The 27060-nt window shown below is 40.1% G+C and overlaps 1 protein-coding gene across 6 annotated transcripts; it reads left to right on the top strand.

The window, feature by feature from the left end:
- The first annotated feature begins 312 nt into the window (after positions 1 to 312).
- On the top strand, positions 313 to 27056 carry LOC124413241 (hexokinase type 2). 6 transcript variants are annotated; one of them, XM_046893694.1, is made up of 7 exons: positions 313 to 561; positions 23689 to 23851; positions 24667 to 25022; positions 25113 to 25212; positions 25328 to 25682; positions 25889 to 26159; positions 26278 to 27056. In XM_046893694.1, exons 1-7 carry the CDS (start codon positions 505 to 507, stop codon positions 26353 to 26355), a joined length of 1380 nt encoding a protein of 459 aa, XP_046749650.1. In that variant the 5' UTR covers positions 313 to 504; the 3' UTR covers positions 26356 to 27056. The 6 variants fall into 6 exon arrangements, with proteins under 6 accessions (XP_046749650.1, XP_046749654.1, XP_046749648.1 ...); XM_046893698.1 differs by lacking the exon at positions 313 to 561 and adding an exon at positions 2696 to 2737; XM_046893692.1 differs by lacking the exon at positions 313 to 561 and adding an exon at positions 3789 to 3944.
- Positions 27057 to 27060: the final 4 nt, after the last annotated feature.

Genomic DNA, 27060 nt, shown 5'->3' with positions numbered 1-27060 from the left:
GGATTTATATTGCAGACGCGAAGACGTTAACCGCGAATCGCTGCACTAACGAGCCGGTTGTTGGGTCGAGGTTCCAAAAATACCTTTTTCCACGCGCGATTGATGTATGTATTTCTGTCCCGTTGGCCCGACGGGGAGCCAACACGTTACCCGTGACGTAAGTCGAAACGCAACGTAACGACTCGTATGCCTATAATAAATACCTCTACGCTTAAAAGTTACGTGGTGCGCCTGGCGTCTCGAAGAAGGCGCGCATCCTTGTCGTTGGCTTCGCTTCTTCTCGGTATACCTAGTGGTGGAGGAGAAGGGTGAAAGAGAAACAGAGCCGAGCTCCGTGGACCCCGTAACTCATCCTCGAGCTCTCGAAGATTCATTCATCAATCGTCGCGAGTGATCATCGCGGTACGCGAAGGGGAGTCGAGGTCTGGTCCTCGTCATACGTTGTATATCGAATACCATCGCAATAACACCTTCATTGCCGTGACCACTGTGACCAAGGTCGTCATGGAAGAGGAGAATTGGGATTATGTCAATGAAAAGTGGGAGCACATCGATCCAGCTGTGAGCATTTTTCATATGATAATAGTAATAGTAATAGTAATAGTTCTCTGCAGTTTGGTCACTTCTTGGTACATATAAAATCGAACTCGGTGTACGAGTATAAAATCCATTCCCGCGTTACTACCGCACTGCTGGTGTTACCGTTTCCCGCGGTCTCCAAACTTCTACACAGTCTACATCCACGAGTATGTCTTACGTAGAAATTAATATCGTGTCCAGGTGTATTGTGTGCATTGTTCCACTGAACCGAATACCATTGCCATCCACTTTGACTGAGCATCGAGGGCGCTTGTGTCACCTTGGTATTTGAATATAGTCCCGCGACTTTTCTATTGCAATGTTCCGATCTCTCATTCACCGGATCCACAGCTTCTTGTTCAGGGACAATTAATAGGAACCTATTAATCAAATGGCGCTCGCCTTAATGCGTATGTCGCGTTATGAAACCGGTACGCTGCAGCTTGTTACTTTTATCCGTAACTTTACAATGTGATTGAAAATAAGGACATATCGGCTTAAATGAAAAGAGTGCACAGTCAGCACATTCGTTCGAATTCGCCGTTGGCCTGCGCCTAAGATGTGAGTTTCGTATTTAAAAATGAACTAGTCTTTCGTCGTCGGCTCGGCGGAATTTCTATTTTTGAAAGTCACCGACGCGCTTAACGAGTCTCTAAGAGTTCCATCGCAAGGGTTCTGCGAGCAAAGAGTGCTCGTAGCTCGCTAATATATACTTGTTATATTTCCTATCATTGTCAGTCTTGCCCGAAGTTGTCTCCACAAGCAGCCGAGCAATGGAAAAATGTTTCGCTCATAATTCTCGTCGTTATAGTGTTACAATATCGGACAGGTTAAAAAACAAGATGAACTGTTTATAGTAATTCTAGTAATCCGTACAATCCTACGAATTTACAAAATCATCGCCATAAAACTATAGTATAAGTATTTCGCGAAGTTGTTATTGTCATTTGTCATGTAATAACCAGACTTTACGAGTGCAATAAAATTGCACACCTGTGTGTTACTTACAATTGTAGATTTCTGCACGTGAAAAGATTAATACATACCGGTCCTTTGCCGATCGTTATGGTACTTATCATTTGTTGATTAGTCCGATATGCGGTCATTAAATTAAGACACGGGCTAGAATAAAACATGATGTCAAATCGTGGCAACATCCGTTCAGGTTTCACTGGCAAAACGGTGGAACTTTTCCATATCGCATTGCGAATGTTATACGACTGCTTTATCGATTATAGGCAGATGTGTTATCGATTAGGTACATGGCCGATAAAAATCTTTTAATCAAATGTCATCGATCGGTATCCGCATACTGAGACATTGAAAAAATTTACCGCGACCATTTACAAAAGCATAATATGGGTCATTTATTGCTGAACACGAGTACCATGCGACCGATGCGATCTCTCAGTCTTTATAATTAAAAAAATGCATGGAATTGCAGTTTCCGATTGCGGCAGATCCAGATTGAACTATTTAATCAGCGATAAGGGTAATTAAGGCATCATTTTACAACGGAAAGTTAACGATTCGCAAAGGGGAACTAGAGGACGCTTCAACCTGTCGTGCTAAAAAAATTCCTGCTCATAAAATATATCGTTTTATTGTCAATTGGGAATGTTTGAAGGTCGGATTATAACGGATGTTGAAGCGTGCGCAGATAAGATTATAAATTATTACACCGTGAGGTATATGGTTTAGCTGTCACAATTACTTAGGAATAATGTTATATGTATTTATTGCTTATTTTACAGCTGCAACGTGACCTTTTACTTGTTGCCGCAAGCAGTAGGTATATCCATGTATATAATTCGGCCTTATCCGGTAGTAGGAAAGCAAGTTTCGATCGAATCACACAGGGGTGGTTATAAATTGCTTCAATTAAGGAATTGGTCTACAATATTGCGGAATTGATTGTGTGAATTGCTGATAATCGTCAATGATAATAAATTCGTGGATCTTTCTCCACGTCAGCGTGAAGAACGTTTGTTTTTCGGTGAAAGGAACGTGAGACCTTGTGATTGACTTTTTCCGCATACGCGTGTTATAAGAAATATTTATAACGCATCGCCGACTATTTCACCTTTCAACACCCAGGATAAAATATTGTGCAGACGACAATCCGCAGATTATGTGTACTCAAGAACCGACTATTCAGGTACTGTGCGATACATGCGAAACAATTGTCCTTTTTACGAGACTTTTTACTAACTTAAGCCGGGCCTCGACTGTACGTATAATAATTGCGCGGAACGTGTTCGCACGTACGATATACTAATTTTCTCCATTAGTCACCGATAATTTACCGAAAAAAAAGAAAACAAATGAGCGGTAGAGCTAAAGTACGACTGACGATCCAAAATAAGTTACGTACCGTTTATTATACCATCCACCTAAATATCGACAAAACGTATTAAATTCTTTATCGGTATAATTTTTTTAGTTAAATACAGAAGTCGGAAGACCGTTTCAGGGTGGCAACACCTGTAAATATCTGGGGATTTTTAATTGGTTTATGGAAAAGTTAAAAATATTAGTTTTCTAACATGGGAATTAGAAATGATTTTTTTAGGTAACAAGTTTACTTTTTTCATCGAGAAAACAAGACGGTTTAAACTGACGTTTTTGTACATTATATTTTTCTTCAATTCGAATTGAATTTCGAGTGAATATAGAGTTAACAAGCTGAACGATTTAAGTTCTATTAGTAACTGACTAAAAATGGGAAAATGTCAGGAAAAACTGAGTCATAGGTTCTGGAAAACCTGGAAATGTCAGAGAATTTTTTCCCCACATATTTGTGGCCAACAGCTGTGAGAATTGGGGGATAATATTTTCAATTCGAAGTAAGAATCAAAGGCTCTCGATCCTCCCGAGCCACCCCCGTTAGATACGTGCGTGCGAACACGCCATAGAGTGGAAACAGGCCGTGAAACGGCTTGCCATTGGCCCTTGCATGGTGGGACAGCGAGAGACGGGCAGGTCAGGTTCTCCCCTCCCGGTACGTCCTTATATAGATTCGGTCCGTACCCAGAGGATGCTGCACACTCCGTTTTCAAACTCCGAGAGTGTTTCTACCCCTTATTGTTAGTCTGCTTCTCTATAAGAATATATATACTTGTTTGAAAGTAGATTCGCTGTAATACACGCTGAATAATCCAGTGGATCCGACACTGCGTTCGGTATAATATTTAAAAACGTTAAAAATTAATTAGTGGAAGTGAAGTGGTTGGCTGTCGGGCGATATGAAGACGAAGAACGGTTCGCTTTTGAGCAAAATCTGCACATGTTACGCGAAGAATGGCGAAGCTGCGTCGGTTCAGAACGATGCGAACAACTCGTACAGTCCCGAACCGATAGATGAGGTAACGTCGATTCTTGCTTATCCGCCAATTAATCATAGTGATAGGTATATTAGGTACTTGATTATCCGTGAACCGAGATTATCAGCTGGAGACGCATTGTCAAGGCGACGAGTAACAGCTGCAGGCAGCGTTTGCGCAAAACTTGAATATGACTCGTTGAACGATTTCGATTATTTATCGATTATTTTCTATCCTCCGTTTCATTGAAATTCAAAGTGACATGGTCGATGCCATCAGCAAATCGTCGGGTTGCGGTGGACTTGAGAGATGATTTATTACCAATTTGAGTGTTATAGGTGAAAAAAATTACTAAGTTATTCGACTTGCAATTGTTGTATGTTATATTCTTAGAAAAATGGAGCACGGACACTCGCCCGGAGAGAATTTGGTACGAATTTGTTGTAGTTAATTAAATGGTTTACTAAACATACTTTGACTGCATGGCTGAATACATATATACATATGTATATATATATATATACATATATATATATATATACCGGGCTATGCCAGGATTTTGTAATTTTGGTATATTTATTTTCGTCTTAAAATTTCCGGGTACGCATGTATTGAATGAATCCGGGTGACCTTGAGAGGTAGGGTTGACCTTGTATCTTGAACTTTCAGCCGGTGACTGTAGTCGTGAGGAAGCCATGCTGCAAAGAGCAAAAGAAGGCAGAGATGTGCGCACCTCCTGTTACCGCAAAGGCAATTAACTAACCGTTTTATTAATTCATTTAATTAATCGAATGAGGAAAACTTGACTTTTATTCTTGTATACGAGCTTTCGTAAAACCCGAGAAATACGTCATTATAGGTCTAAGCATCTCGGGTAAAGTTGAATTGAAATTACTATGCACGCTGGTAAACAATTCTCCGGCTTCGTCAGAGTTAATTAACGCAATTCCACAAATTTCGTAGTGTTTTCAAAAATATTCCTTTCCAGCTAAGAATTTTACTTGTGAAAATTAGCAAAAAAAAAAAAAATGGTCCAACCGGTTCATACCGATGGACTTGTCACATATCGCAGGTGTTGCATCGGAAATAAAATGTAGCTATGCAGCTTCTGCTTTCGGCTCTTTCTCTTCTTCACTCTGTCTCGCGCTCTCTAATTTCCTCTTTCGAGCCTCGAACGTCGTCAGAGAAATGCCTGATTTCACTCAAGAAACCCACCCTGCTGCACATGCATATTATACGTAATACGTGTCCGTCGAAGAATCGTCAAGCAGGTGACCTCTATACCTACCTACCTACTCACCCGATATTCGCACGCATGTCCGAGCCCATTAACGAGCTCAATCCTTTCACTTTCGCGCGAAGGTTGCCAGCATATTCGACTGGTGGTCTTTTGGTCCTCAGGGTACGTCGCGGCCCCTGTTACCAATTCCTGCAGCCGTCTGGCTCCATTCGTCGTGTGGCAACACCCGCCAATTCGTACTTAACTGACAATAAGTCCTGGTTAAGTTCGGACCTTCAAATATCTCCGCCGATTCAATTACAAGGCCCTGCGCGAACCCTGCGTGAAATTTTGGAAGCCGAGCGATCAAACACACGAGGGTGGAAAAATCCATAACGACGTAAACGGCGGGCCAAATCGACTCGTGCGTCGTTCCATCGGACGACTCGCCGGAAAGGCGGCGCCTGCGTGCAAGTTTTCTTTACGTACCTTATACAGGTGTGAAAATTGTTTAATCTGATCTTATTGTACATACATATATATGGTATACGTATTGCCGTCGTCTGTCGATTTCGATCTTGGAATCTTCGTGACTGCGGAAGATAAGGGGCGGCATATTTCCTGGTGTAACGATTGCAAGATGAATGTGATTGATTTTTTGCCATAATTGCTCCAGTCCATTCCCCGCTCGTTTCCGGTTCGCGGTACTACGTCACGAAATTCGCGAATACTTTTCACGGCTTCGTATTACATGTATCGATATCTTTCCGGCGCAACGCGTAGCAACTTATCGCTGCCGATCCGACGAGTCACGATCGAAGGTCACCTTGAGACGGAGGAGCGTCGCGACGCCGGGGATCGTTATCGTGATGAAGATCTGCGTACCTTCCCAATCGTATTAAATCCCACAGGTACTCGATCGATTTTGATGTATTTCCGATCGTCGCCAGAAAATAGAGAGTCACGTACCTATATTGGAAACTAGTCGCAATATATTGAAGCAACGTTTGCACAAGGTTTATACCGTGAAGATATCAGCTCTGATTGGAGGAGGCCGGTCGTCAACCGCTCTCTTACAATTAGCTGCGTTACTTTCACGGGCCCGTCTATGTCGAGATAGATATATTTTGGGCCTTAAACTCGATACAATAATGTTCCGCTCGTGGTCAACATATCAATTGTATATAGGTATGTGCAGGTTAACGGCGCGCTCATTTCCATCGTCACAGACGACGGTTGACATTGGTTATAGTGCATATACATTATACATACCTATGTTTATATCTACATTATACAACGAAGTTGGCCACTGAATGTTGTATTTTATACGTTACGAACATAAGTCGCGGGCATTTAACTTTTACGAATCGTAGCTAATATGTAATATTAGCTGCGGCTCGATGACCCGAAACAATACATTTTCAGTTTTTACGATGTCCTCAAGCGCTAGCTGCATCCCCTATACAAGTTGCATAAAATTCAAATGTCCAATAAATTCGATAATCGACTGGAAGAATACTCTGCGAGTCAACGAAGGTGTAATTAGGAATCACGTTAGCGGGAAGGAAAATCTCATTTCAAATGTTTGTCGTTTATACCAACGGTTCTTCGACGTCAATAGACAGGTTTATAATCTATACTAAAATACCATTGTTTAGATTCTAGTCGTTAAAATTCTGTGGAGTTTGATAAGTCGGGCATGATCCGTAGATCGAAATCATCGCTTTATCTTTATAACTTTGATCGACTCCGAAAAAATCCTGCTAACATGTACATAATCAGTATAAGTTACTCGAAAACAGAAACAGGAAGTCTGGCAATTCGCGGTTGATAATTCCTTCTTATCCGCTTTTCTTTTCGCGGACCACCGCCTGGTAATCATAGAAGTTCACATTACGTCAAACAGATTGGAAAAGTATGAATATTATACGTCGTTATTAGTCAAGTAAACGTCGCATCCCAGCAGACCTAAAGAGACCTTGTTAACACGGTCACGTCTGCATGTGACGACGACGATCAACAGTACGAAGAATCACATTGGTTCGATCTACATATAGCGTAGTAATTATAAATATGACAGGCAACAACACCTGCAGCAAGATCAAACGAATTGCGAATGCGGTGTGTCCGGCGAGGGAATCGCGTTTGTTTCTTTCAGAACTTCCAACCTACCGTTGTTCCATGCTACAATCTAAGGTTCGACTGGTGAACGGAACGACCACCCGTCATTATTAATACCTGCCTAATAACTGCCTTCGTATGTACTTATAGGTGTAAGGTGTGTATACCTATAAGACACGTCGCGTTATTTTAAAGTCACCGTGGCGTCGCGGCGTCGTTGAGCTTAAGGCGAATGTATGCATGGCGTGTGCGTACGTACGTACGTAGATAGGTGTGTACGTCCCTCCCTCCTCTTCTCTCACTCTCTTCCTTTTCCTTCTTCTCCTTTTCTCTCTCTCTCTCTCTCGCGATTATTTCGGGTCACAGACTTGCGTCGTTCACCGCACGAGTCGCACGTTCGCGTTTGTCGGTTAGTTTCGCAACTTGCAGTAGCTGATCGTGAGCTGACTCGACGTCGTCGCACCACCGGATACTCGAAACCTTACATCGCACGTACCTCACACCGCACGTGGAAATTTTCAAACGGAGGCAAGGAACGCATCATGAAAAACACGACGCCCGAACAACTCGTGAGTTTGTCTAGCTCTGTAATTCACGACTCGTCTTCCTTTCTAATCGGCGGCAGGGGGGGAGAGGGGGTTAGGAAAAAGGACGCAAAAAAAAAAAAAACTTGCGCGGGAAAAGCTGCCGTTTTTTTCTTTCTTTCATTTTCTCCCGGGCGTCGTCTAACCACGCCGCGGAAAAAGCCTACGTAGAGTTGATCGTAATTAATTGAAATCTACATTATGCGTACAATCTTATCTTGATGTTACACGCCGTGAATAACTCTCGACGTCTCTTCTCTCCGATGACGAGATCGATGTGATTGTTTTGATTCTGGCGAATTCGTTAATGTGTAACATATGTGTAAGGTATGCCGTAATCTCTGATCTCTAATTTAGCTCGAAATTCCTCGATGACGAAACAGCAACGAGGTACACAACGGCCCTTATCCTATTCAAATCACAATAATAGATGGACATATTAAAGTCAGTTCAAAAGACAACGTATCCAGGACTTCGGTGATCTGTATAAAATTTTTCGATCGTAATAAGAATTTTCTAACAGACACAAACCGCGTGCCCCAACACGCGTATGTGTATTTTTACCAATCGCGCAGCCTGACGTCAAAGCCCGTCTTGCTTTTAGCTGATATTAGCTGAGGAAATCTGTTCACACTAATTTTCGAATGTCCGCTCAACACGAGCGGTCGAGAAGTTGAAAAAAGAAAATATCAATCTCGACTCCGCGAGCGTTATTCAATAAATCCTTCCAAGAGTACATATGTATTCGAATGATCTATTCACGCAAAATATATGCTCACATTATATACACAAATAACATGTATATATTATACATATCATCGCTTATGTATAAACAATTCCACGTAAAATACCTACAATGTGTCTTGGAAAACGTGTGGGCGTAGTTAGGACGGTTCATCGCTAATATACGTGATACATGTGTGTACGCGTGTCACGCGTGCGCGTGTTTATCGTGGACAATTTTGTACGTGTCTGTGACAGATGCCGCATGGAGAGTTCCTACACGTTTACAGTTGGCGCCTTCAACTTCGACGCGCATACCTACTCACATACTGATCTATCTCACGCATGAGGCATACATGCCTCAATATTCGTACCATACGCGGTACGCACTCGTGTACGTAGTATTTGTATAAGAATGACGAAGAAAATAATCGATTTTTATTTTTTCCCAATTAAACGAGTATAATGGCTTATAGTTCTAAACTCGATTAATCGACAGACTCGATTATTTTTCCTCACAATCGGACAATTTTTGTTTTTTACCACCAAGAACGACGCATTGCAATATCAATTAATGCGATTAAAAGTATCAATTATTATAATTCTCTTATTTATTAAGTACCTTTTTGATATAATAATTTAAATATAAATGAGTATTTTCACCTAAAATTGAAAAATATTTTTAACCAAACTATAGATTAACAACAAAAAAAAAAAAAAAAAAAACTTTTCCGCTATTACCGCTAAACGCATCGTTTCAACAAAATATAAAATGATCGATTAATCGATTCATTTTCACCGATAGAATCACGTCGTTTTTGATTATTATTTTTGACTCGATTAATCGATGCATCGATTATTTTTAGCTTACGATTAGCGGCCATCGATATGCGAGCGTACATACTCGCGTTATGTCTAGGCCTATTTGCGAGTCATAATCGTCAATTAATAAGCGTGGTACGAATAGTGTATCATGTTGTTTTACATGATTTTGTGGAAAAACGTGTTCAGGACTTCCGTCGTTATAATAGATTTTATCTGAAGTGAATATGCTTTGTTTGATACATGCCCGATTTTCTTACGAAGTACTCTGACGTACGATCTTATTGTTAGCTATAAACTCTTGTGGCGCGGCAGGTACCATATTGCAAAAAGCGACGCGCGCACCTTATCAACTAAAACCGTTTCCTAAACATTATAAATACAGTGTAACTAATAGAAGCAATAACGAAAGGCGTAACGAACTATCTTGGGTTTGGTCGCGAAACAAAATTGTGTTAGTAGTTTGATCTTTCATGCATAATTGTCCTTTAACCAGCTTTCTGGTCGTATCCATAGATTTATAATTTGTTTAATACACGTATTTCAATATTCATCGTTGATTCTTATATTGTCCCATTCTCTTCGCAAATCTTTATACCCTATTGCTTGTATATAATAAATTTAAGTATAATATTCGCGCGTTTGTAAAACAAAATTCATTCCCATAAATCCGGATTTCAAACGTATCCTATCCTGCAGGGATGTCGAATGGGTACGCCTTACAGGTATAAGTATATATATTATATATGCATAAGGCGATTAAATTATGTATTCGATGATCTTATCCGCAACCTGACATTCTATATTATCATCATAATTGATCTGAGGTGCGAATGCTCGAGGCCAAACCTACATATACAATTATACATACATATATCTGTATACATTATATGTATACAACCAATGGAAACACGAAACATCACGAAACGCACGTTCAACGTTTGTAAAACAAACTTGCCGTGTATAGAACCTAGATGCACTATATAGGTATTGAAACTTGAGGGGTGGGGGTGAAAAACTAGAACGACGCGACGGATTGATAGAAGGATATTATACGGCGTGTATATAATAGTACGACGAGTGTTTCAGGTATTCGCGTGGATGCACGCGATACGTTTACGTCGTCACTAATTTGTCTGTAATGCATAGACGATACTCTACAAAGTACAATAATTGACTAAAAATGCATCTGCTCTCTTTGGCATTTGTTGTCAGAGTTATAATAAAAATTTAAAAAAAAAACTCTAGTAATAAACGAAAATTATGTAAATCCGTAAGCATGCGAGTACCTACAAGGAAAAACGTTTAACGATAAGATCGTGTTCGAAGGAAATGATAATTTCGCGTTAGGTACTTCCGCGTATAATATATGCATTATATACATACGCGCGTGTATACGACGACTCCGCGGTTTTAAATAATAATTTTAGCTAACCGGATATGTATAGTGACAAATCGTTATTGCTAGGTATCTTGTATGAATAGAGAAGTTTTTGCCCTAGCGGTGGCCGCAACAGTTATTTAAATACTTTTATAAAAACCGGTCATGCGAATCGGAAATCTGCGACGTTAGTTTCAATGCACGTCTACGTCTGTGTTGTCTGCAAACGTGATTAGGTACGTCCGCTTTGATACGCATGCGAATTCCTATATTCGACACAATGTATAGTATACTTGCATGTGCATGTAGGTACATACATACGCACACCTATAGGTACACACACGTGGTGAAGAACGCACACGATGAAAACCGGTTCGATGTCGCGCAATCGGGTATTCAGTTGCGTCATGTGTCCTGCGATGCCGAGATGTAGGAGAAGATTCGCGTACTTTCCTGATCGCGTGTTGGTTTTATTTTTTTTTTTATTTTCTTTTTCAAATCTTCTCCCTCTTCATCTTAGCTATTCGCGTGCGCATTATTCTCTCGCGTAGTTTCTGATCACCGACTTCGCGAATCGTCACTTTTATAATATACTGGATTTTATTTTTGAAACTTGATATTATTTTGATATACTGATCGATGTTTTATTATTGATTACCTGATTCATTTATTTTTTTACTTGTGTTTTTCATACTTTAGTTTGAAAAAACTGCTATTGTGGTTCAGTAAATTGAAAGGAGATTGAGTTTCTTAAAAATTTAATATGTAATATATTATATCTTCCGATATCGTTACGATACCTCGGTACAGAATGTTCCAAAGAGCTATACAGGGTGGGGCGTTTAAAGTCTGACAGAGCAATAGCACTCAAACTGTTCATGATACTCAAAAATATTTGATATGAAAGTTATATTGTTCGAAAAGGCCGTCACACTGTACCATTATATTATTTTTTCGCTGGAGACGCTGAAGCTACGTCAAAGTCAAATCCACCTTTCTAAATGGAACAATGTATCTTTTTCTTACGATACTATCATTGACTTTGAGAAGAATTCACGTAATTGAGGCAGTGCTTCGAGCATCTTCTGTAGGTAGACACAAACCAAGGCTAGTAAATCCTTTGGAAGTAATTATTTCGATTTGATTCGATTTTTATTCGACTATTTTCATACTTCGCGTACCTAGAATGACCTTGTGTTGTAGGTCACTGAATTCTTCTCAAAGTCAATGATAGTATCGTAAGAAAAAGATACATTGTTCCATTTAAAAAAGTGGAGTTGACCTTGACGTAGCCTCAGCGCCTCCACCGAAAAAATAATATAATGGTACAGTATGACGGCCTTTTCGAACAATACAACTTTCATATGAAAGATTTTTCATCATCATCAACAGTTCAACAGAGTGCTATTGCTCTGTCACAATTTTATGCCCCACCCTGTATATATAGCGTAAAATAATGATGCACGAGCTGTTTTTTATTTTTGTATTCTGTAATTTGACAGCGGTTTATTTGTTAAACGGCAACATTCTATAAGTCAAGTGATTATTTATTTCTTTGACTTGAAAAATAACAAATTACCCGTTATTGTTACGTTTATGATAAATTAAATTTACCACGCTTATTATACATCGTTATTTTCTAGGCGTTGAATAGAAAACATTCGTAGACAAATTTCATGCCTACAATAAACATCATTTTGCAGTTGAGTAGCAATAAACATATCTATACCTATAGTAATTGAATGTCAGAGAATTTTAATCACGTTAGACTTTTCTTCGGTATAAAAACCATTTCAAACGATTATACAAAAATATCGAGATAAAATTTTTCGCGGGATTAACATTTATGATCCTGCTTGCTGATATGCAAAGTAAATAAAGTTAAAAGCTCTTGACACTTTTTTTTATTGTTATTTCATAATTTGACACGTTCCATGTTCATCGGCCCGAGTGGATACAATGAAAAATATTTTTTGCCGTATGCTTGCATGCAATTAGACAAATTTGAATACAAAAACACCTACAAATTGTTTATTTGCTTAGCAATCCCTGCAGCACGCTCTGCAACCTATAACAGTTAAGTACACCAAAGAACGCACGTAAAATTTTGTAAGAATTGAACCAAGTACTAGGTCGAAATTTGAAAAATAAAACATAAAAAAAAAACGTATTTACGTATATACTTAATGCCTGTAGAGGAAGCTAATGATCGGTGAAAGAACTTGCGATGGAGGTTCGACGCGTAGTAGTTGTGCCTTTTATTTCTTGACATATCATACGAAGAAGTCGCGATAGAGATATTTGCATTATGTTAACGAGTTAGATGCTAAGTGACGGTTAAACGCGTCAGTTATTTGCATTTCGGTAATCGCTGTAAATTTAATTTTGAGTTCTTCAACTGACCGATACGCCTGCTAGGCTTCAGAACGAAACTACGCTCGCGAATCGTCGGATCGCTGCCGCAGGCCTGGAACAAGATTTTTTACATCTAATCTCGATTCCGATTTCCAAAATATGCGGAGAATTGAGACGCGATTGATTTCAAGGTCGAGATCTTACTCGCTTACACACTCTGACTAAATTATAAACTATTCGTTTCGCGTGTCCAATTACATGAGGACGTAAACTCCAAAAATTATTATGGTTATTAATTTACGATTTTGATATCCGATGTTCAGAAAATCGACATCCTCACTGTATAACTTTGTTGGTTTCAATTGTTCACGCGTTTCAGTAGTTTTTAGACTTTAGAGCATTTGCAAAAAAACAAATATTGACGGTTACGCCCGTCTGTTCTTATCTTTGAGAATTCTTTTAACAGTTCTGAATTTTTGCAGATTTTAAATTATCTGTACGTTTCAGTGGTTCGTAAAACGTTCGCAGAAACAAAACGTAAATGGTTGTTACGACCTTCTGTTTTGGTCTTTTTTTTCACGTATGTACTTATACTAATAGGAAAAAGGTTGTATCTGCCTTACATACGACCTTTGCCTTTATATTTTCAAACTCTTGATTTCGAGATATATATAATATATATGCCACTAAAATCACATATTTAGTGGTTACGACTTTACGTCATTCGACAGGTGATATAGTCATGAAAAATTGTAACTATCTTTTTTCACATCACGCGACTTGGAAACTCTTCCACTCCTCTTATTACAGATAATACGGCATAATAATTCAATGAATACACAGCTGCCGTGACCAGCTTTTTTTTATACAGTCTGCAAGGTCGAGTTACACAGCTATGACAGAAATAATATCTGTGCAAACGGCTGGAAATTTTAATTGATATATAATATTATGTTTACTCTAATGTAATATGAAAAATTGTTTCATAAACCGAAAATATATTTTATATGTCGCACAATTTGACGCTCATTATAGCAGGATCATTATAAAAATTGAATACCTACCTTTTATCCTATCTAATTTCTACCGTTATATCGTCATCTGTACAAGAAGTGCATGGAGCTAATTCCTCGCAGTTTTTTATAATAAACGCGGTTTATTAGACTCACCTATTTGTATCGTGCACTTCTTTTACAAAAAGAAACTATAACTATTGCAAGCGATAACATATTTACATACATGCATAATCACTGTGCGATGCAGGAAGCTACGTCGATATTTATCAGATCGTGCATCCGCAATCAATAATTGCCGATGTTTATTAGTTTTGTCGCTTATCTTATCTATTCATTTACTTATTTTTATTTATTTATGTATTTTTATTTTATTTCTCAACTAGTTTATCACTATTGTACACATGCACACGCTGCACTCGTTCGCGGTGGGAAATCGATCAATCGTCGTACCAAACTTTCGGCGCTAACAAACGGCCCGCAGTATAGGTACTATTACTTAAGTAACTCTCTCTTCGGCGGTCGTGTGACGAGCATCACGTACGTCGGTACACGTCGGCATCCCGCTGGACCGACGCGACGTTAAAGTGGTCGGCATACGTGCGTCGATGCGCGTAATTTCCGTATGAAACAGGACTAGGCCAATCCGCGGGTAAAGAATTCATAAAAATGGAACTTCGCATACTTTAATAACTAAAACTATGTCGCGATGCTAATGCCGAAAGAGTGTATAATTTTTTTCATTGCCAATCGTTCCGTCGACTTATTTTCAAGCTAAATATTAAAAAAAAAAATTTCAAGCCAAAATGTATGTACATTTATTTTTTTCAATATTCAGTTTGAAAATAAGTCTACGGGACTATTGGCAATAAAATGAAAAAATGAATAAAACCAAGCCGTTTGCAAAAGTCATCATTGTTGCGATCGGCAGATATACAGTAGTACGATAAAAGTGCGAATATTTAAAAGTCGGCGACCCGATACGGAGATTCGGCAGACGCGGGAGGCGGGGTTACAAGAACGGCGAGTATAGAATTAAATGTCTGGGGGACGAGCCTCCCGGCTGCGGCGTTGCGTCAGAATTAGCGATTATTTGAGCGAGCATGCTGACGAAGTCAAAGTCGAGCGCGAAACTCCGTTATTCTCTTATTTTATCAGGTGTTTAACTTGCCTTTATCTTGAAGCGATGTTAAAAAAGTTTGCCTCCAGTCTGCCACGCAGATCAAACAATTTCTCTCCGTTACACCTACACCTGTTATTATATTTGTACCTACCTGCCGTAGGTATAACTGGAATACATTTGCTGCCTCAACAATGATGATATGATGTCTCTACAAGTATATACCTCTGTCTTTGCATGTATCTGTAGTAATTAACTCATGTCTCATTGCATAACGTATAGGTATACCTACGCATATGTAGATTAAAACATGTGCGTATACCACCAGGAGACCGAGTCACGAGAGAACCCGATATAATCAAGTTATAATATTCAGTATACTATGTATACTTCTTCTTTTACATCTGAAATATTTTTAAGCTATACGGCTCAAGCTGAAGTATGCGATAGGCATGTGTGCTAGAAGTTAGTTCTCAAACAGAGGCTCACAAATTATAAACCGAACACGCGACAGACAAGTTTGATCCCCTTGATTTTCTGCGCAGAATATTGCAGACGGATTCTTACCGCTATAAACTATACCTATACATACTAATTACCTACCTGTACATCTCCACAGATGTAATACTTATATGCAGTTGAAGTTTGGCGCAGCTTCCGAACTTTGGCGCAAAGGTCAAATACTACAAGCATTCGTCGTTAATGACGTATTTAATCATGCAACCGGTTATTTACATTTCTACATAAGTATTCCAGGGGTACAGTAACACGTGTCATAAAAGTACACGGCTGTACTATGATATCTGAATTTTTCAAATCATTGCTTACGCGTCGTTTGACGCTGCATGATCATTCAGCGATTCTAAACGCTTTTCATTATTCATATCGTATGTACAGCGAGATTTAATTAACTGTGTATATTCGACGAGTTTTAGTTTCAGTTTTACTTTGAGCTTTTTTTTTCTTATTTTAGTTTCTTCCTCTTCTTATCCGCCTACTGATACATCGCCACGCTGATTGGTTATACGGTTGCATTAAAATTACAATCCATATCGGAGTATACGCGGTGGTCAAGACCGGATAATCATTGCGATAAACTAATTCCAAGAATTTTGCTGAATAGTCGTTCATCTTGTACGGAGAAATGAGATGTAATCGAGACGGATCGCCGCACTGGCACTCCGATAAGAAGAAACCGAGAGAAAAAGTTCCCGATTAGGTAACTCGCTCTTCCGTACTATTTTCTTAATCAAATTCGAGGAATAGGAATCTTGAGATTACGCTATGTGTATTGTACATGTATATCCGGTCCTTATCGATCGCGTTAAAAAACACTTACTCGGGATATCATCGAAGCTTATACAACAATTTTAGACGAAACACGGAAAAAAAATCATGATTATATAAAAGTCTTTAACGCGACAATAATGCAGGAAAAAATATATTCCGTGCAATGGAATTACCTGGACTTGGCGTGGGAATACATTTTTGGCATTATTATTATGGCAGAAAATATTGCAGATTTTTTTGTTTGGCTTTGCACAGGCACGATTGATTGCGCTATCTGATTGTGAGCGGGTATTCACTTAAAATTCAGTGATACGGAGACATTGATAATGGTAAAAATAAGTGACATTTTACTTGCATGGTTGGTAAGGCAAATATCGATCATAACCGTCCTCTTAACCGTATGCAGTTTTCCGCGTATAACTTTCTACATGAATCACGATATACCGACATTCTAGTCCTCGTAATTATACGAGCACCAAGTACATGATCGGCGCGAACAGCATATCTATTATAGCGTTATGCTGATATATATATTGCGGGGAATATCGTTGACGATAATACTAATGATAGTGATAAAAATATTAATAATAACAACAATCATCATGATGATAATAACGATACTCGACTCGAGAGGGGGGGGGGGGGGGAGGTGGTGCGAACGTACCGAGCAATCACTGATATACGTTACGTGTATAGGTATAGGTATATGTCATTGCGAGCAATGCTCTAAGGCGAGCCCAAGGCACGCCGGGAAGTCTGTGACGTCAGGGAAGGGATCGACCGCTCGAGCCCCCGGTAGCCGAGCCAATAGGAGCGCAGCATGGCGGCGGTCTCGACGGACATGCGCCTCGTCGCTACCCAGGGCCGTAACGGCGGGTTGGCGCTCTAGATTGCGTCAGATTAGAAATAATCATCCCGATTGCATCTCTCCTTCTACCCTGTGCGACGACGATTGCAAGATATGGCGCGAATATCGAGATGATTGCGGCATACACCCTTGCAACCTTGAATTACATGCCGCGAGATAACAAAATGAAATATAGTCTGACTGACACACTTGTCGAAATTTATTCGCACGCACGTTATAATTCTGAAAATTGGTTTTTCTTCACCCCAAAGATTGGTCATTTTTCAAATCCCTGTTTGGATATCACTAATATTTCGTATTACCGCGATTTACGTCATCCATGTCTCTACTGCACGCGGAGACGAAGGATATCGTTGTTACGGCAGCTGACGACAGTCACGCGCAGCTCTCGAGATCGCAAGTATGAGGCAGTCACATCTCGCAATGTTGGTCAGGCCATTCTTTTCTGTCTAAATTATTGTCCTCGTCAGCGTTCCGTGAATATCCGTGACCTTCGTATTGGGGAACTCCTGAGGAGGAGCCCCAGGGCGCCCCTCCAGTCCTGGGACTTCCGTGACCTTTTTGCCCTTGACGCTCCTCCTTAACGCGAATCGTTCCCTCCCTCTCCCCCCCCCCCCCCTTTTTCGCCTTCTGCCGCAACTTCGCGGTACTCATTCATGGCGCGCGCACACACACGCTTTTCTCTCTGTCTCTCTCGCTCTCTCCCTCGCTCTGGCATTTCCTTTTGCCGGAGGGAGAGAGAGGAGGCGAGTCCTGCGTATCTCTCTCTTCGCTGGCGGCACGTGTGTGAGGTTTCATCGAGAAGCGCGCGCGCCCCGCTCCCAGTAGAGAAAGAAACGGAACGACGAGGCTCGACCCGAAGCGACTGGTACTAGAGAGCCGCATTCACCTCTTGTTAGCCGAACAAGTTACGCGTCCACGACCAGAAGACATAATATTTCGCGGGCGTTTAAATATACCCACAATATCGCACCTACGCAAACGCGTTGTTATATTTTCTTTCTCTTTCGCTTGAGAATCGAGAAGTACAGGTGCTGGTTATTCTCTGGCTGGTTTCCTTTCTTGTCGTTATTCTGACAGGGAAAGTTGTTTTTTTTATCGCGGAGAGATAATTTAAATCTTAGTTGCCGGGGCGATATAAGTTGAGTGGCGTTTTTACAGCCGGGAAACTTGTGAGAGTTCGTTTTCGAAAAGGAGTTGGCAAAATGGGGATGCGGAGTCCGATACTACCGGAGGTAAGTCGAGACCCTCGATTTGTCATCATCGTACCTCATTTACAATTTTACGTCAAGAAGTGTAGATGGTAAAATGCCGGTGTGTGAAGCTTAAATTTTCACATTTTTGCATCTATTAGCACGATTCCGATCTCGTTTGTATTAACGTCTCCTTCCAAGAAGGGTGCCGCGTCCTTTATTTTAACACATGGCCAGTATTTTGTATATCCACATGCAACGACGTACTAAACTTGCACGTTATACGCGGAAACGTCACCCACGTATCTCGTTAATTCAACGATGAAGTGTAAATACTTTAACAAACCTGTGGCAACAACCGGTTTTTGTCTAATCGAACGCAATGCCAGTTTCGAAATGCTTGGTTTTTTATTTACGGTTTCATTCTACATGCATTCCAATCAACGATTTAACTCTTTGACTTACCCACGATATAGACGGTGCGCAATCTATAATAATGATCCATCAATGATAAGATCAAGTTGCTGCCAACTCGCATGCTTTTTAAAAGTGAATTTTCCACAAGAAGTGGGCTGTCTCTATATTATATTTCGCGGACAAACCATATCCCACCGCTTTATACAGGAAATATTGTACATTGTCTTGGCGCTGGACAGTTTTTTTAAACATTTTTTTCATCACTGTTGCGACATGCATACTGGTATTACGAGGAAATGCCGGAAGCTTGAATTATAACTTGACATGACAGTAGATATCGCACATACGGGCAGAGCTATATTCGCATATATCTATATACATGTATACTTGGTCTTGGCTTTATGTGCATCCAACAAATAAAAATTCATACTATTATTTATACATATTGGAATGTCTGGAGAGACAACGCGCGATTTAACGAGCTTATATTGCAGCGCTCGTAGTCAGCCGGTAAAAACGAAGCATATATTAAAAGTTTCAAAAAAATATCGATCGAAAGAGGAAACGGTCGAATCTTATCGGAGCGCTGGTGACATCACGCGTAGGTGTATCAAAGCGATAAAGAAAACACCCGCTATTATACCTATAACCGCGTTATTGATATCAGCTCTATATCAATGTGTATAATTGTAACTCAAGCATTCGCGGGAATTTACCGATTTCGCGGTGAAGTTGCAGCCGATACTCGCTTGCACGTGTCTCGATACACGTCGTCGATTCGCACTTTGTAGAAATTACGGGAGAAGTCAAGGAAGAGAAGGAGGACGAGAAGGAGGAGGAGAAGGGGGAGAAGGAGGAGAAGGAGCAGGAGCGGGGCGAGATGAAATGAGGTAGAATGCTCCTTACCTCTCACGATCAGAACGGTTGATCTTTACCGCTGGAGATTCTCGCGTATAAGTTGACGTACCTCTTTTTCGCCGGCGAAACATCGTAAAAATTATAAATTATAAATTTTTCAAACTAGACGATTATACGCTGCTGACGCAAGTCTTGACGCGTTTGCGTTTAGGGTGTCTGTACACCTTGTCGTCGGCAGTTAGATCAGGGCGTGCATTATAAGCTATGGCTGTGAACGGGACGAAACGAAACGTGAGTAAATGTCAAACATCGTTTGCGCGTGAGTACGGTATGTCGTTTTTATAATAATCTACTCGACTAGACTTAGTCGACTTTTACCGATCGATTCGTGTCGCGAGACCTGCAGCAGCTGGTCAATATCATTGTTGGAGTTTAGTTTATGAATATTATACCTAAGAAAATTATACTTATTTTTCGAATACCGCGTAGATCCATAGGCCTCGGACTATACGGCCGAAACGCGGCGAGAAAAAGTAGCGATACAACAAGTTTTTTGTTAAGTTTGCTGCTTTTTCTATCTAATGATTTTCGAGAAAAACGTTCCGAACCTTAATATAGAAGAACAAAAATAGGAGACAAAACTAAACTATTCACAGTTAGATAAATATCGTGAGACTTTCTACTCTGTGGCACTAATCGACTTGCGGCTGGTATAATATGTATACGAGGAGATTGCTGCGAGCAGGTAGTCATGTAAAACGTGTCTCTTCGGTCCGTTCGCAGGGCAACGGATACGCACGCACGCACGCACGCACGCACATACACAGACACAGACACATTTCACTGCTTCCACGTGCGCAAGCGGCGCGGCCGCTCGCATTGGCTGGCAGAGGCGGGTGTGTCGCGATATCCGAGAAAGGGTGAGAGAGAAAGATAATGTGTACATATAGATAGATATGTTTATTTTATCCCGCATAACAATATTGGATGAGATGAACCGGCAATTAGACTTGACGAGAAAAAATAAAAAAAATAAACTGAAGACAAGCAATCACTGCGAATACAAAAGAAGAACTTTGAAACGTATAAATATCTGCTGATAGACAGAAAGAGAGAGAGAGAGAGAGAAGGACGAAGAGAAAGTGAGGGAGCGGTAGAGAGAGATGGCGATAGTGTGGCGTAGTCAGTGACTCGTTGCCGATCGATGTTAGACGTCGCTATAGCACCGCAGATATAGGCATATAACAGACATCGAGGAAAACCTTCCCCAACGCGACCCCTGCGAACTGCAAAGTGGTTGGATGTGTTTAATTGTGAGGAATAGACGGCCTGAATTCGAAGCGCGTTTTACAATTAACTCAAAAAAATTTCAGCTCACTTCAGTGTGAATTTTCGTCGCAATTGGGAAAATCAAATCTTACAGTTAGGTTCACTTCTCTAACGATTAGGTATGTTGATGCAGTGACAGTTAGTTTCCGTAATTAATATGAAACATACGAATGGTGATAAAATTTCGATTTACGGTTCATTAAACCACCGCGTGTTTTGGTTATCTACGTTCAATTCTCAATTAATCCAACAACTGCAAGGTGCGGTCAACGATAATACATATTTGCATGCCCGGTATATGGCTTATGCACAGAGTATTTTACCTCTGGCTAAAATGAGGAGAGATGCAGTTCAAATCATTGCGCTTCTCGTGAATTTGTATAACTATAATATAACACTGAAACCACCGATTTTGATGTATTCATATTGCAGTCAGCCGATATAGAGCAGACCTTAGTTTCACGAATTGACAACTTTGAAAACGGGGTGTTAAGTTATCTCGGTAGATTGATTTTTTCCATTTGACATTCCGTTATCGGGTATCTGATATGCATTATACTTAATTATGTCGTTCCTGAAGCACTTCAACAATCCGTCCTATCGTCTTTCAATTTTCACGCAATCAGGTCTATACCTACTTTATAACTGCTGCCGACATGCTGGGATACATGCAGGATCTGTAATATTTGACGCTTTAAAACTTGTTCACACGTCTCATTGGCCAATTAGCTACATACGTAGGTTTTTCTTTTATTATTAGATACGCGACGACGCGTCGCACAGCTGGGTTGACATTCCATATCATAGCATGGTACGGTATACGCAAACAGCACGTGTTTCAAAAATCCATCAGCTCCCTGAAATCTTTTTACACACACGCGATCGATTTTCCGTGAAACCTCATTTTTATTCTAGACTACCTTATCCTCGACCTTATCATACGTATATGGGTAGAAATTTTCAAGGCTTTGTTCTGTACCAATCGTTATTCTTACCATGTTCGAAACGTTCGATGAATTGTGCAGGTGCTCTTCGATTCTAGGCGAGACGATATGGTGCACATACGATATACCATTGTAGCGATACGAGGGTCGTTTATTGACTATTAAGTCTAACTTCGCTTTTGCGTTTAAGAACAACTGGGATAAGAATTTTTTATCGAGGTGTTGAAACTGAATATGTACCATAAGTATGTATACGTGTATGATATATTTAATTCACGTACGTTGCTAATTGGACATGCCTGGAAATATGACAAACAATTGTCGCAATAGTTGACAATGGCAGAACGCAATATATCTATAATCACGTTTATCTATATCGTTGTTTTTCAGTTATGCGTTATGTACATACGAGGGGTGATCCCCGGGCTTCGTACACGCCTGCAATATGTGCACCACCACTTACACCTATGTATGACAATACAATGCAATATGCACACATATGTAGTACGAGTGTGTGTGTGTGTGTGTGTGTGGGTATTGAGAAGTGTTGCTATTAGATTTCGACAATTTAATCATAAACATAACTCGCATGTTGACTCTTGGCCTGCCGATCTCTGACCCGTTCACCTCTGTCCGGTACACTCGTAAAGTACAATCATTCTCATCATTCTTGCGTGTCTCGCGTACGAGACAAAACTCGTCATTCCTAGTGCAGAATCAACTTTAACACAAGTATTTTATTATAATGGTACAATTGCAGGGAGAAATCGAGGAGAACAGCTCCGTCTGGTATTATATGCACCGGGCTGTGCAGTGTTGCATGCATGCCGCGACGTTACGTAACGACTGTAAATTGTTATTTATTTTTTTTTGTTTTCCCGCGGACTCGTGATTATGCCTATTGTACGCCAGTCTGACGTAACTCTATTTGTCATGTTTTTTTCGGCTCAATACAACTAGTGTGGTTCAAAATTTGCGGGCGGCAACGCGAAGAATGTCTTGATGTATGTATTGTACATACAATATACATATGTATATATATACCTACGCGATTCTCCAGCTTACGATTAAATAAACGATCAGTTGTTACAGGTGTGTATACTTAACGCCGGCTTACGATTAAATGGAATTTGAATTAGCAGAGAAAAGAGTTGCCAATAATCGTGCGCTAGACTACAGATTTTAAAAGTCATCCTACATTCCTACTTATAAGCTGTATACTGGTCATCAAATCTTCTACGTCTGCAATATGTTCTATGTTATGGATCATTAATACTCGGACAAAAATTGCGCAGCGTCATTTCATTCTAGCCACAGCGGACTTTACTCTCTGATCAATCTCTAGTCAGTTGATTTAATTATCATGATTTTGATACACTTGTTGAACAAAGTTACGGCCAGAAATAATTACAGCCTCGTTTATTCACGCGATGCTGGAGTTAGAAAAATTATACACTTACCAATCGTTGTGATATCTAGTGTACCTACAGATATAATGAGATATTGATCGTATTCAAGAAAATAAAACGATAATGCTGGTTCCTTTCAGATCAGGGAGGCCTGCAAGGATCTGGTGCTTTCCGATGATCAACTTAAGCTAGTCATGCAAAGGCTCACTGAAGAAATCAACAAAGGTTTATCAAAGGCGACACACGACGAAGCGGTTGTTAAATGCTTCACCACTTACGTTCAAGATCTTCCGAACGGCACCGGTAAGCCTATACAAATGTATTACTGCAGATTGTCTTGTTACCAAACGCTTGCACGAGATGAAATTTATGAAACTGGAGTTCTTTTTTTTTCACCTAAAAAAAATACGTCTTGCTTCCTTTTTTTTATTTTCGATTTCGAAGTTCACGTTGAATTTTCACCCTTATGTGGGGATGAATTTGCTGTCCTTTTGAAAATTGATAATAATGCCGAATGGTGTCGCGTACAGATGTGTATCCTATCGTCGCTGTGAAAATTAATGATCGTTATTATAACGTGATAATCGAGCCAACGATAGGCAACGACCCAGAATTTATTCATGCGATTAAATGATCTGAGACACAGATTTAACAACATAGCTGTGTATTTGTGATAACTATTTAATAACATACCACACATAACAACGTGCTGTTATTACACATCATGCATAAACAAGATCAATGGTTTAAGATGACTCATGTATTTTGCACGGAGATGAAACGGGAATTATATATATAGATAAAATGGTTCTCTGATAGTGAAACGGGTCATTTGAAGAAATATGTTTTGTATGCGAGAGACCGTTCATGATAATTAGAACCACATTTTTGCGCAACTATAATCGTCACAAATGTGTCACTTCTAGTATATGACATTGGCAAAGGACATCGCCCGGATTCGCTTTAATTGATCATGAGTGGCACAAAAGTAAAGTCGAAAAAGTCTTTTCGACTCTTTTACGGTCAAACAAACTTGACTGTTGAATTCTAAAATTTGAATGTATTCAGTATAGGTATATTTATATAGGATCGATTTGATCGATTGATTGATTTTTCAGAGAAGGGAAAGTTTTTGGCGCTTGATTTGGGTGGAACGAATTTCCGTGTTTTGCTGATCACCCTGGATGGTAACAACTTTGATATGAAGAGCAAAATCTACGCGATACCACAGAGTCTGATGCTGGGCACCGGGAAGCAACTCTTCGATCACATCGCTCAGTGCCTCGCACTTTTCATCACCGACCTCGGCCTAGACGACGTTATTCTTCCCTTGGGATTCACCTTCAGCTTTCCCTTGACCCAGCTCGGACTAACCAAAGGAAAGCTGGTCCGATGGACCAAGGGATTCAACTGCAGCGGTGTCGTCGGCGAGGACGTCGTCGCACTGCTCGAGGAGGCAATCGCTAGGCGAAACGTAAGGATCGGAATGCAACGCAGGAAATTCATCCTGCATTTGCGTAAAAAAATTATCTGCTATTTGCTAATTCATTCCTTTACATTTTAGGACGTGAAAATTGATGTATGTGCCATCCTGAATGACACAACCGGCACCCTCATGTCCTGCGCGTGGAAAAACCGCAACTGTCGTATTGGTCTCATAGTTGGTAGGTGTGATCGCTGTTTAATTTTTGATCGTGAGAAGACATATCAGAGTGATGATCAGTGAATAAGAAGTTGTACACCAAATTGTCATTACCTGTTGTTGTTTGATTTTTAAAGGCACCGGTTCGAACGCTTGTTACGTAGAGAAGACCAGCAATGTCCAGTGTGTGAATCACGCAAGCGGTAACTACGACAAACCGAACATGCTGATAAACACCGAATGGGGTGCGTTCGGCGAGGAAGGTGTCCTTGACTTCATACTAACTGAATACGACCACGACATCGATGACAATTCGATAAACCCGAGGAGACAGATATTCGAGAAAATGATATCGGGAATGTACATGGGCGAGTTGACTCGCCTCGTCCTCGAAAAACTAGCAACGAACGGTCTCTTATTCGGTGGAAAATGTCCAAATGGCCTACGACAAAGGGGGAAATTCTTCACGAAATACGTATCCGAGATCGAAAGGTATGTACTTGGGAATTTTATTACATATTTCAATTAGAGGATCATTGTAACGTCGTTTATGATTTTTCAATGTGCATAATCACAAAATAGTTTAGGAATATTCGCAGAATTTACACTTAGAGTATCTCTTCGACATTCAATAGATCTTAAAGACTCGACAATAAAACGTAATGCAGGGAATGAAAAATTATTTCTTCCACACACAGTGACCCGAAGGGCAAATACGGTAATTGCCGGCAAGTTTTGGCCGAGTTGGGAATCCGAAATGCCGTGGATCAGGACTGCGAGAACGTGAGATACGTTTGTTCAGTCGTTTCGCGGAGAGCAGCTCACCTTTCCAGTGCCGGAATCGCAACTCTCCTCAACAAAATGGGAGAAGACAACGTTACAGTCGGTATTGACGGATCTGTCTACAGGTTCCATCCTCATTTCCATGATTTAATGACAGAGAAAATTGGCCAACTTCAGAGTCATAAGGCAAGTATTATGATCAAGAGTGGTAGTGGAAGTAGAAGCGAAGAATAATATATTCGTAAATGGTTGAATCCAATCGATGAGATGATTTTTACTTATTGGAAACGATTTTCTCTTCCAGTTTGACCTGATGTTGTCGGAAGACGGTAGTGGACGTGGAGCAGCGCTGGTCGCCGCCGTAGCTTCTCGAGACCGGTGAAGACGCACCTGATCATCGATTAATGAGAATTTTTTACTTAATTCAATTCAACGTGAAGATCAGCACATTCATGTACATACATATAGCAAACAAGCGTTTAGCTTGAAATTAGAGCGATGTCAGCTTGACCCGTGCGTGCGTGCGTGTGCGCGTGATTCAATCTGATTATTACATGTATAATATACCTAGTATGTACAATAGCTGATTAATTCGGTTCCTAAACACATGACCTTGGCGTGGGTTGTAATCATCATTCATTTATTCGTAGGATAATAATAGTGGTTCACTTCGATTTTTCGTACAGCGTTCGTAATAAACAAGGTGCGACGAAGATGTCGAACGTTGACCGTTATGAGGAACCACTGTAGGCGACTACATAATTTGAAAATTTTTTATTAGGCTAACATTCTTGAAATCATTAACAGAATATTTAATTATATTTTTAGAGAAATAATAGAAAAAGACGAATTGCTAATAACGAAAGTTATGATACTATGTTCATTGTATATTTCTGAGTTTTTGTTTTACTTTTTTCGTACAAACGAGCACGATGTATAAATCAGCTACTTATTCAAGTGAGGTACTTACATTACAACAATCTATTAAGAGTTCGGTACACCTGATAGGCATGTGCTACTTAATGCGGCATATTATTGTTTACTTAATGATAAATTTCTTATAGGGAAAATTGGTAGCAAAAAGAGT

Source organism: Diprion similis, chromosome 12 (assembly GCF_021155765.1).
Source record: "Diprion similis isolate iyDipSimi1 chromosome 12, iyDipSimi1.1, whole genome shotgun sequence".
Lineage (NCBI taxonomy): Eukaryota > Metazoa > Arthropoda > Insecta > Hymenoptera > Diprionidae > Diprion > Diprion similis.
This window is presented reverse-complemented; position numbering and strand designations above follow the sequence as displayed.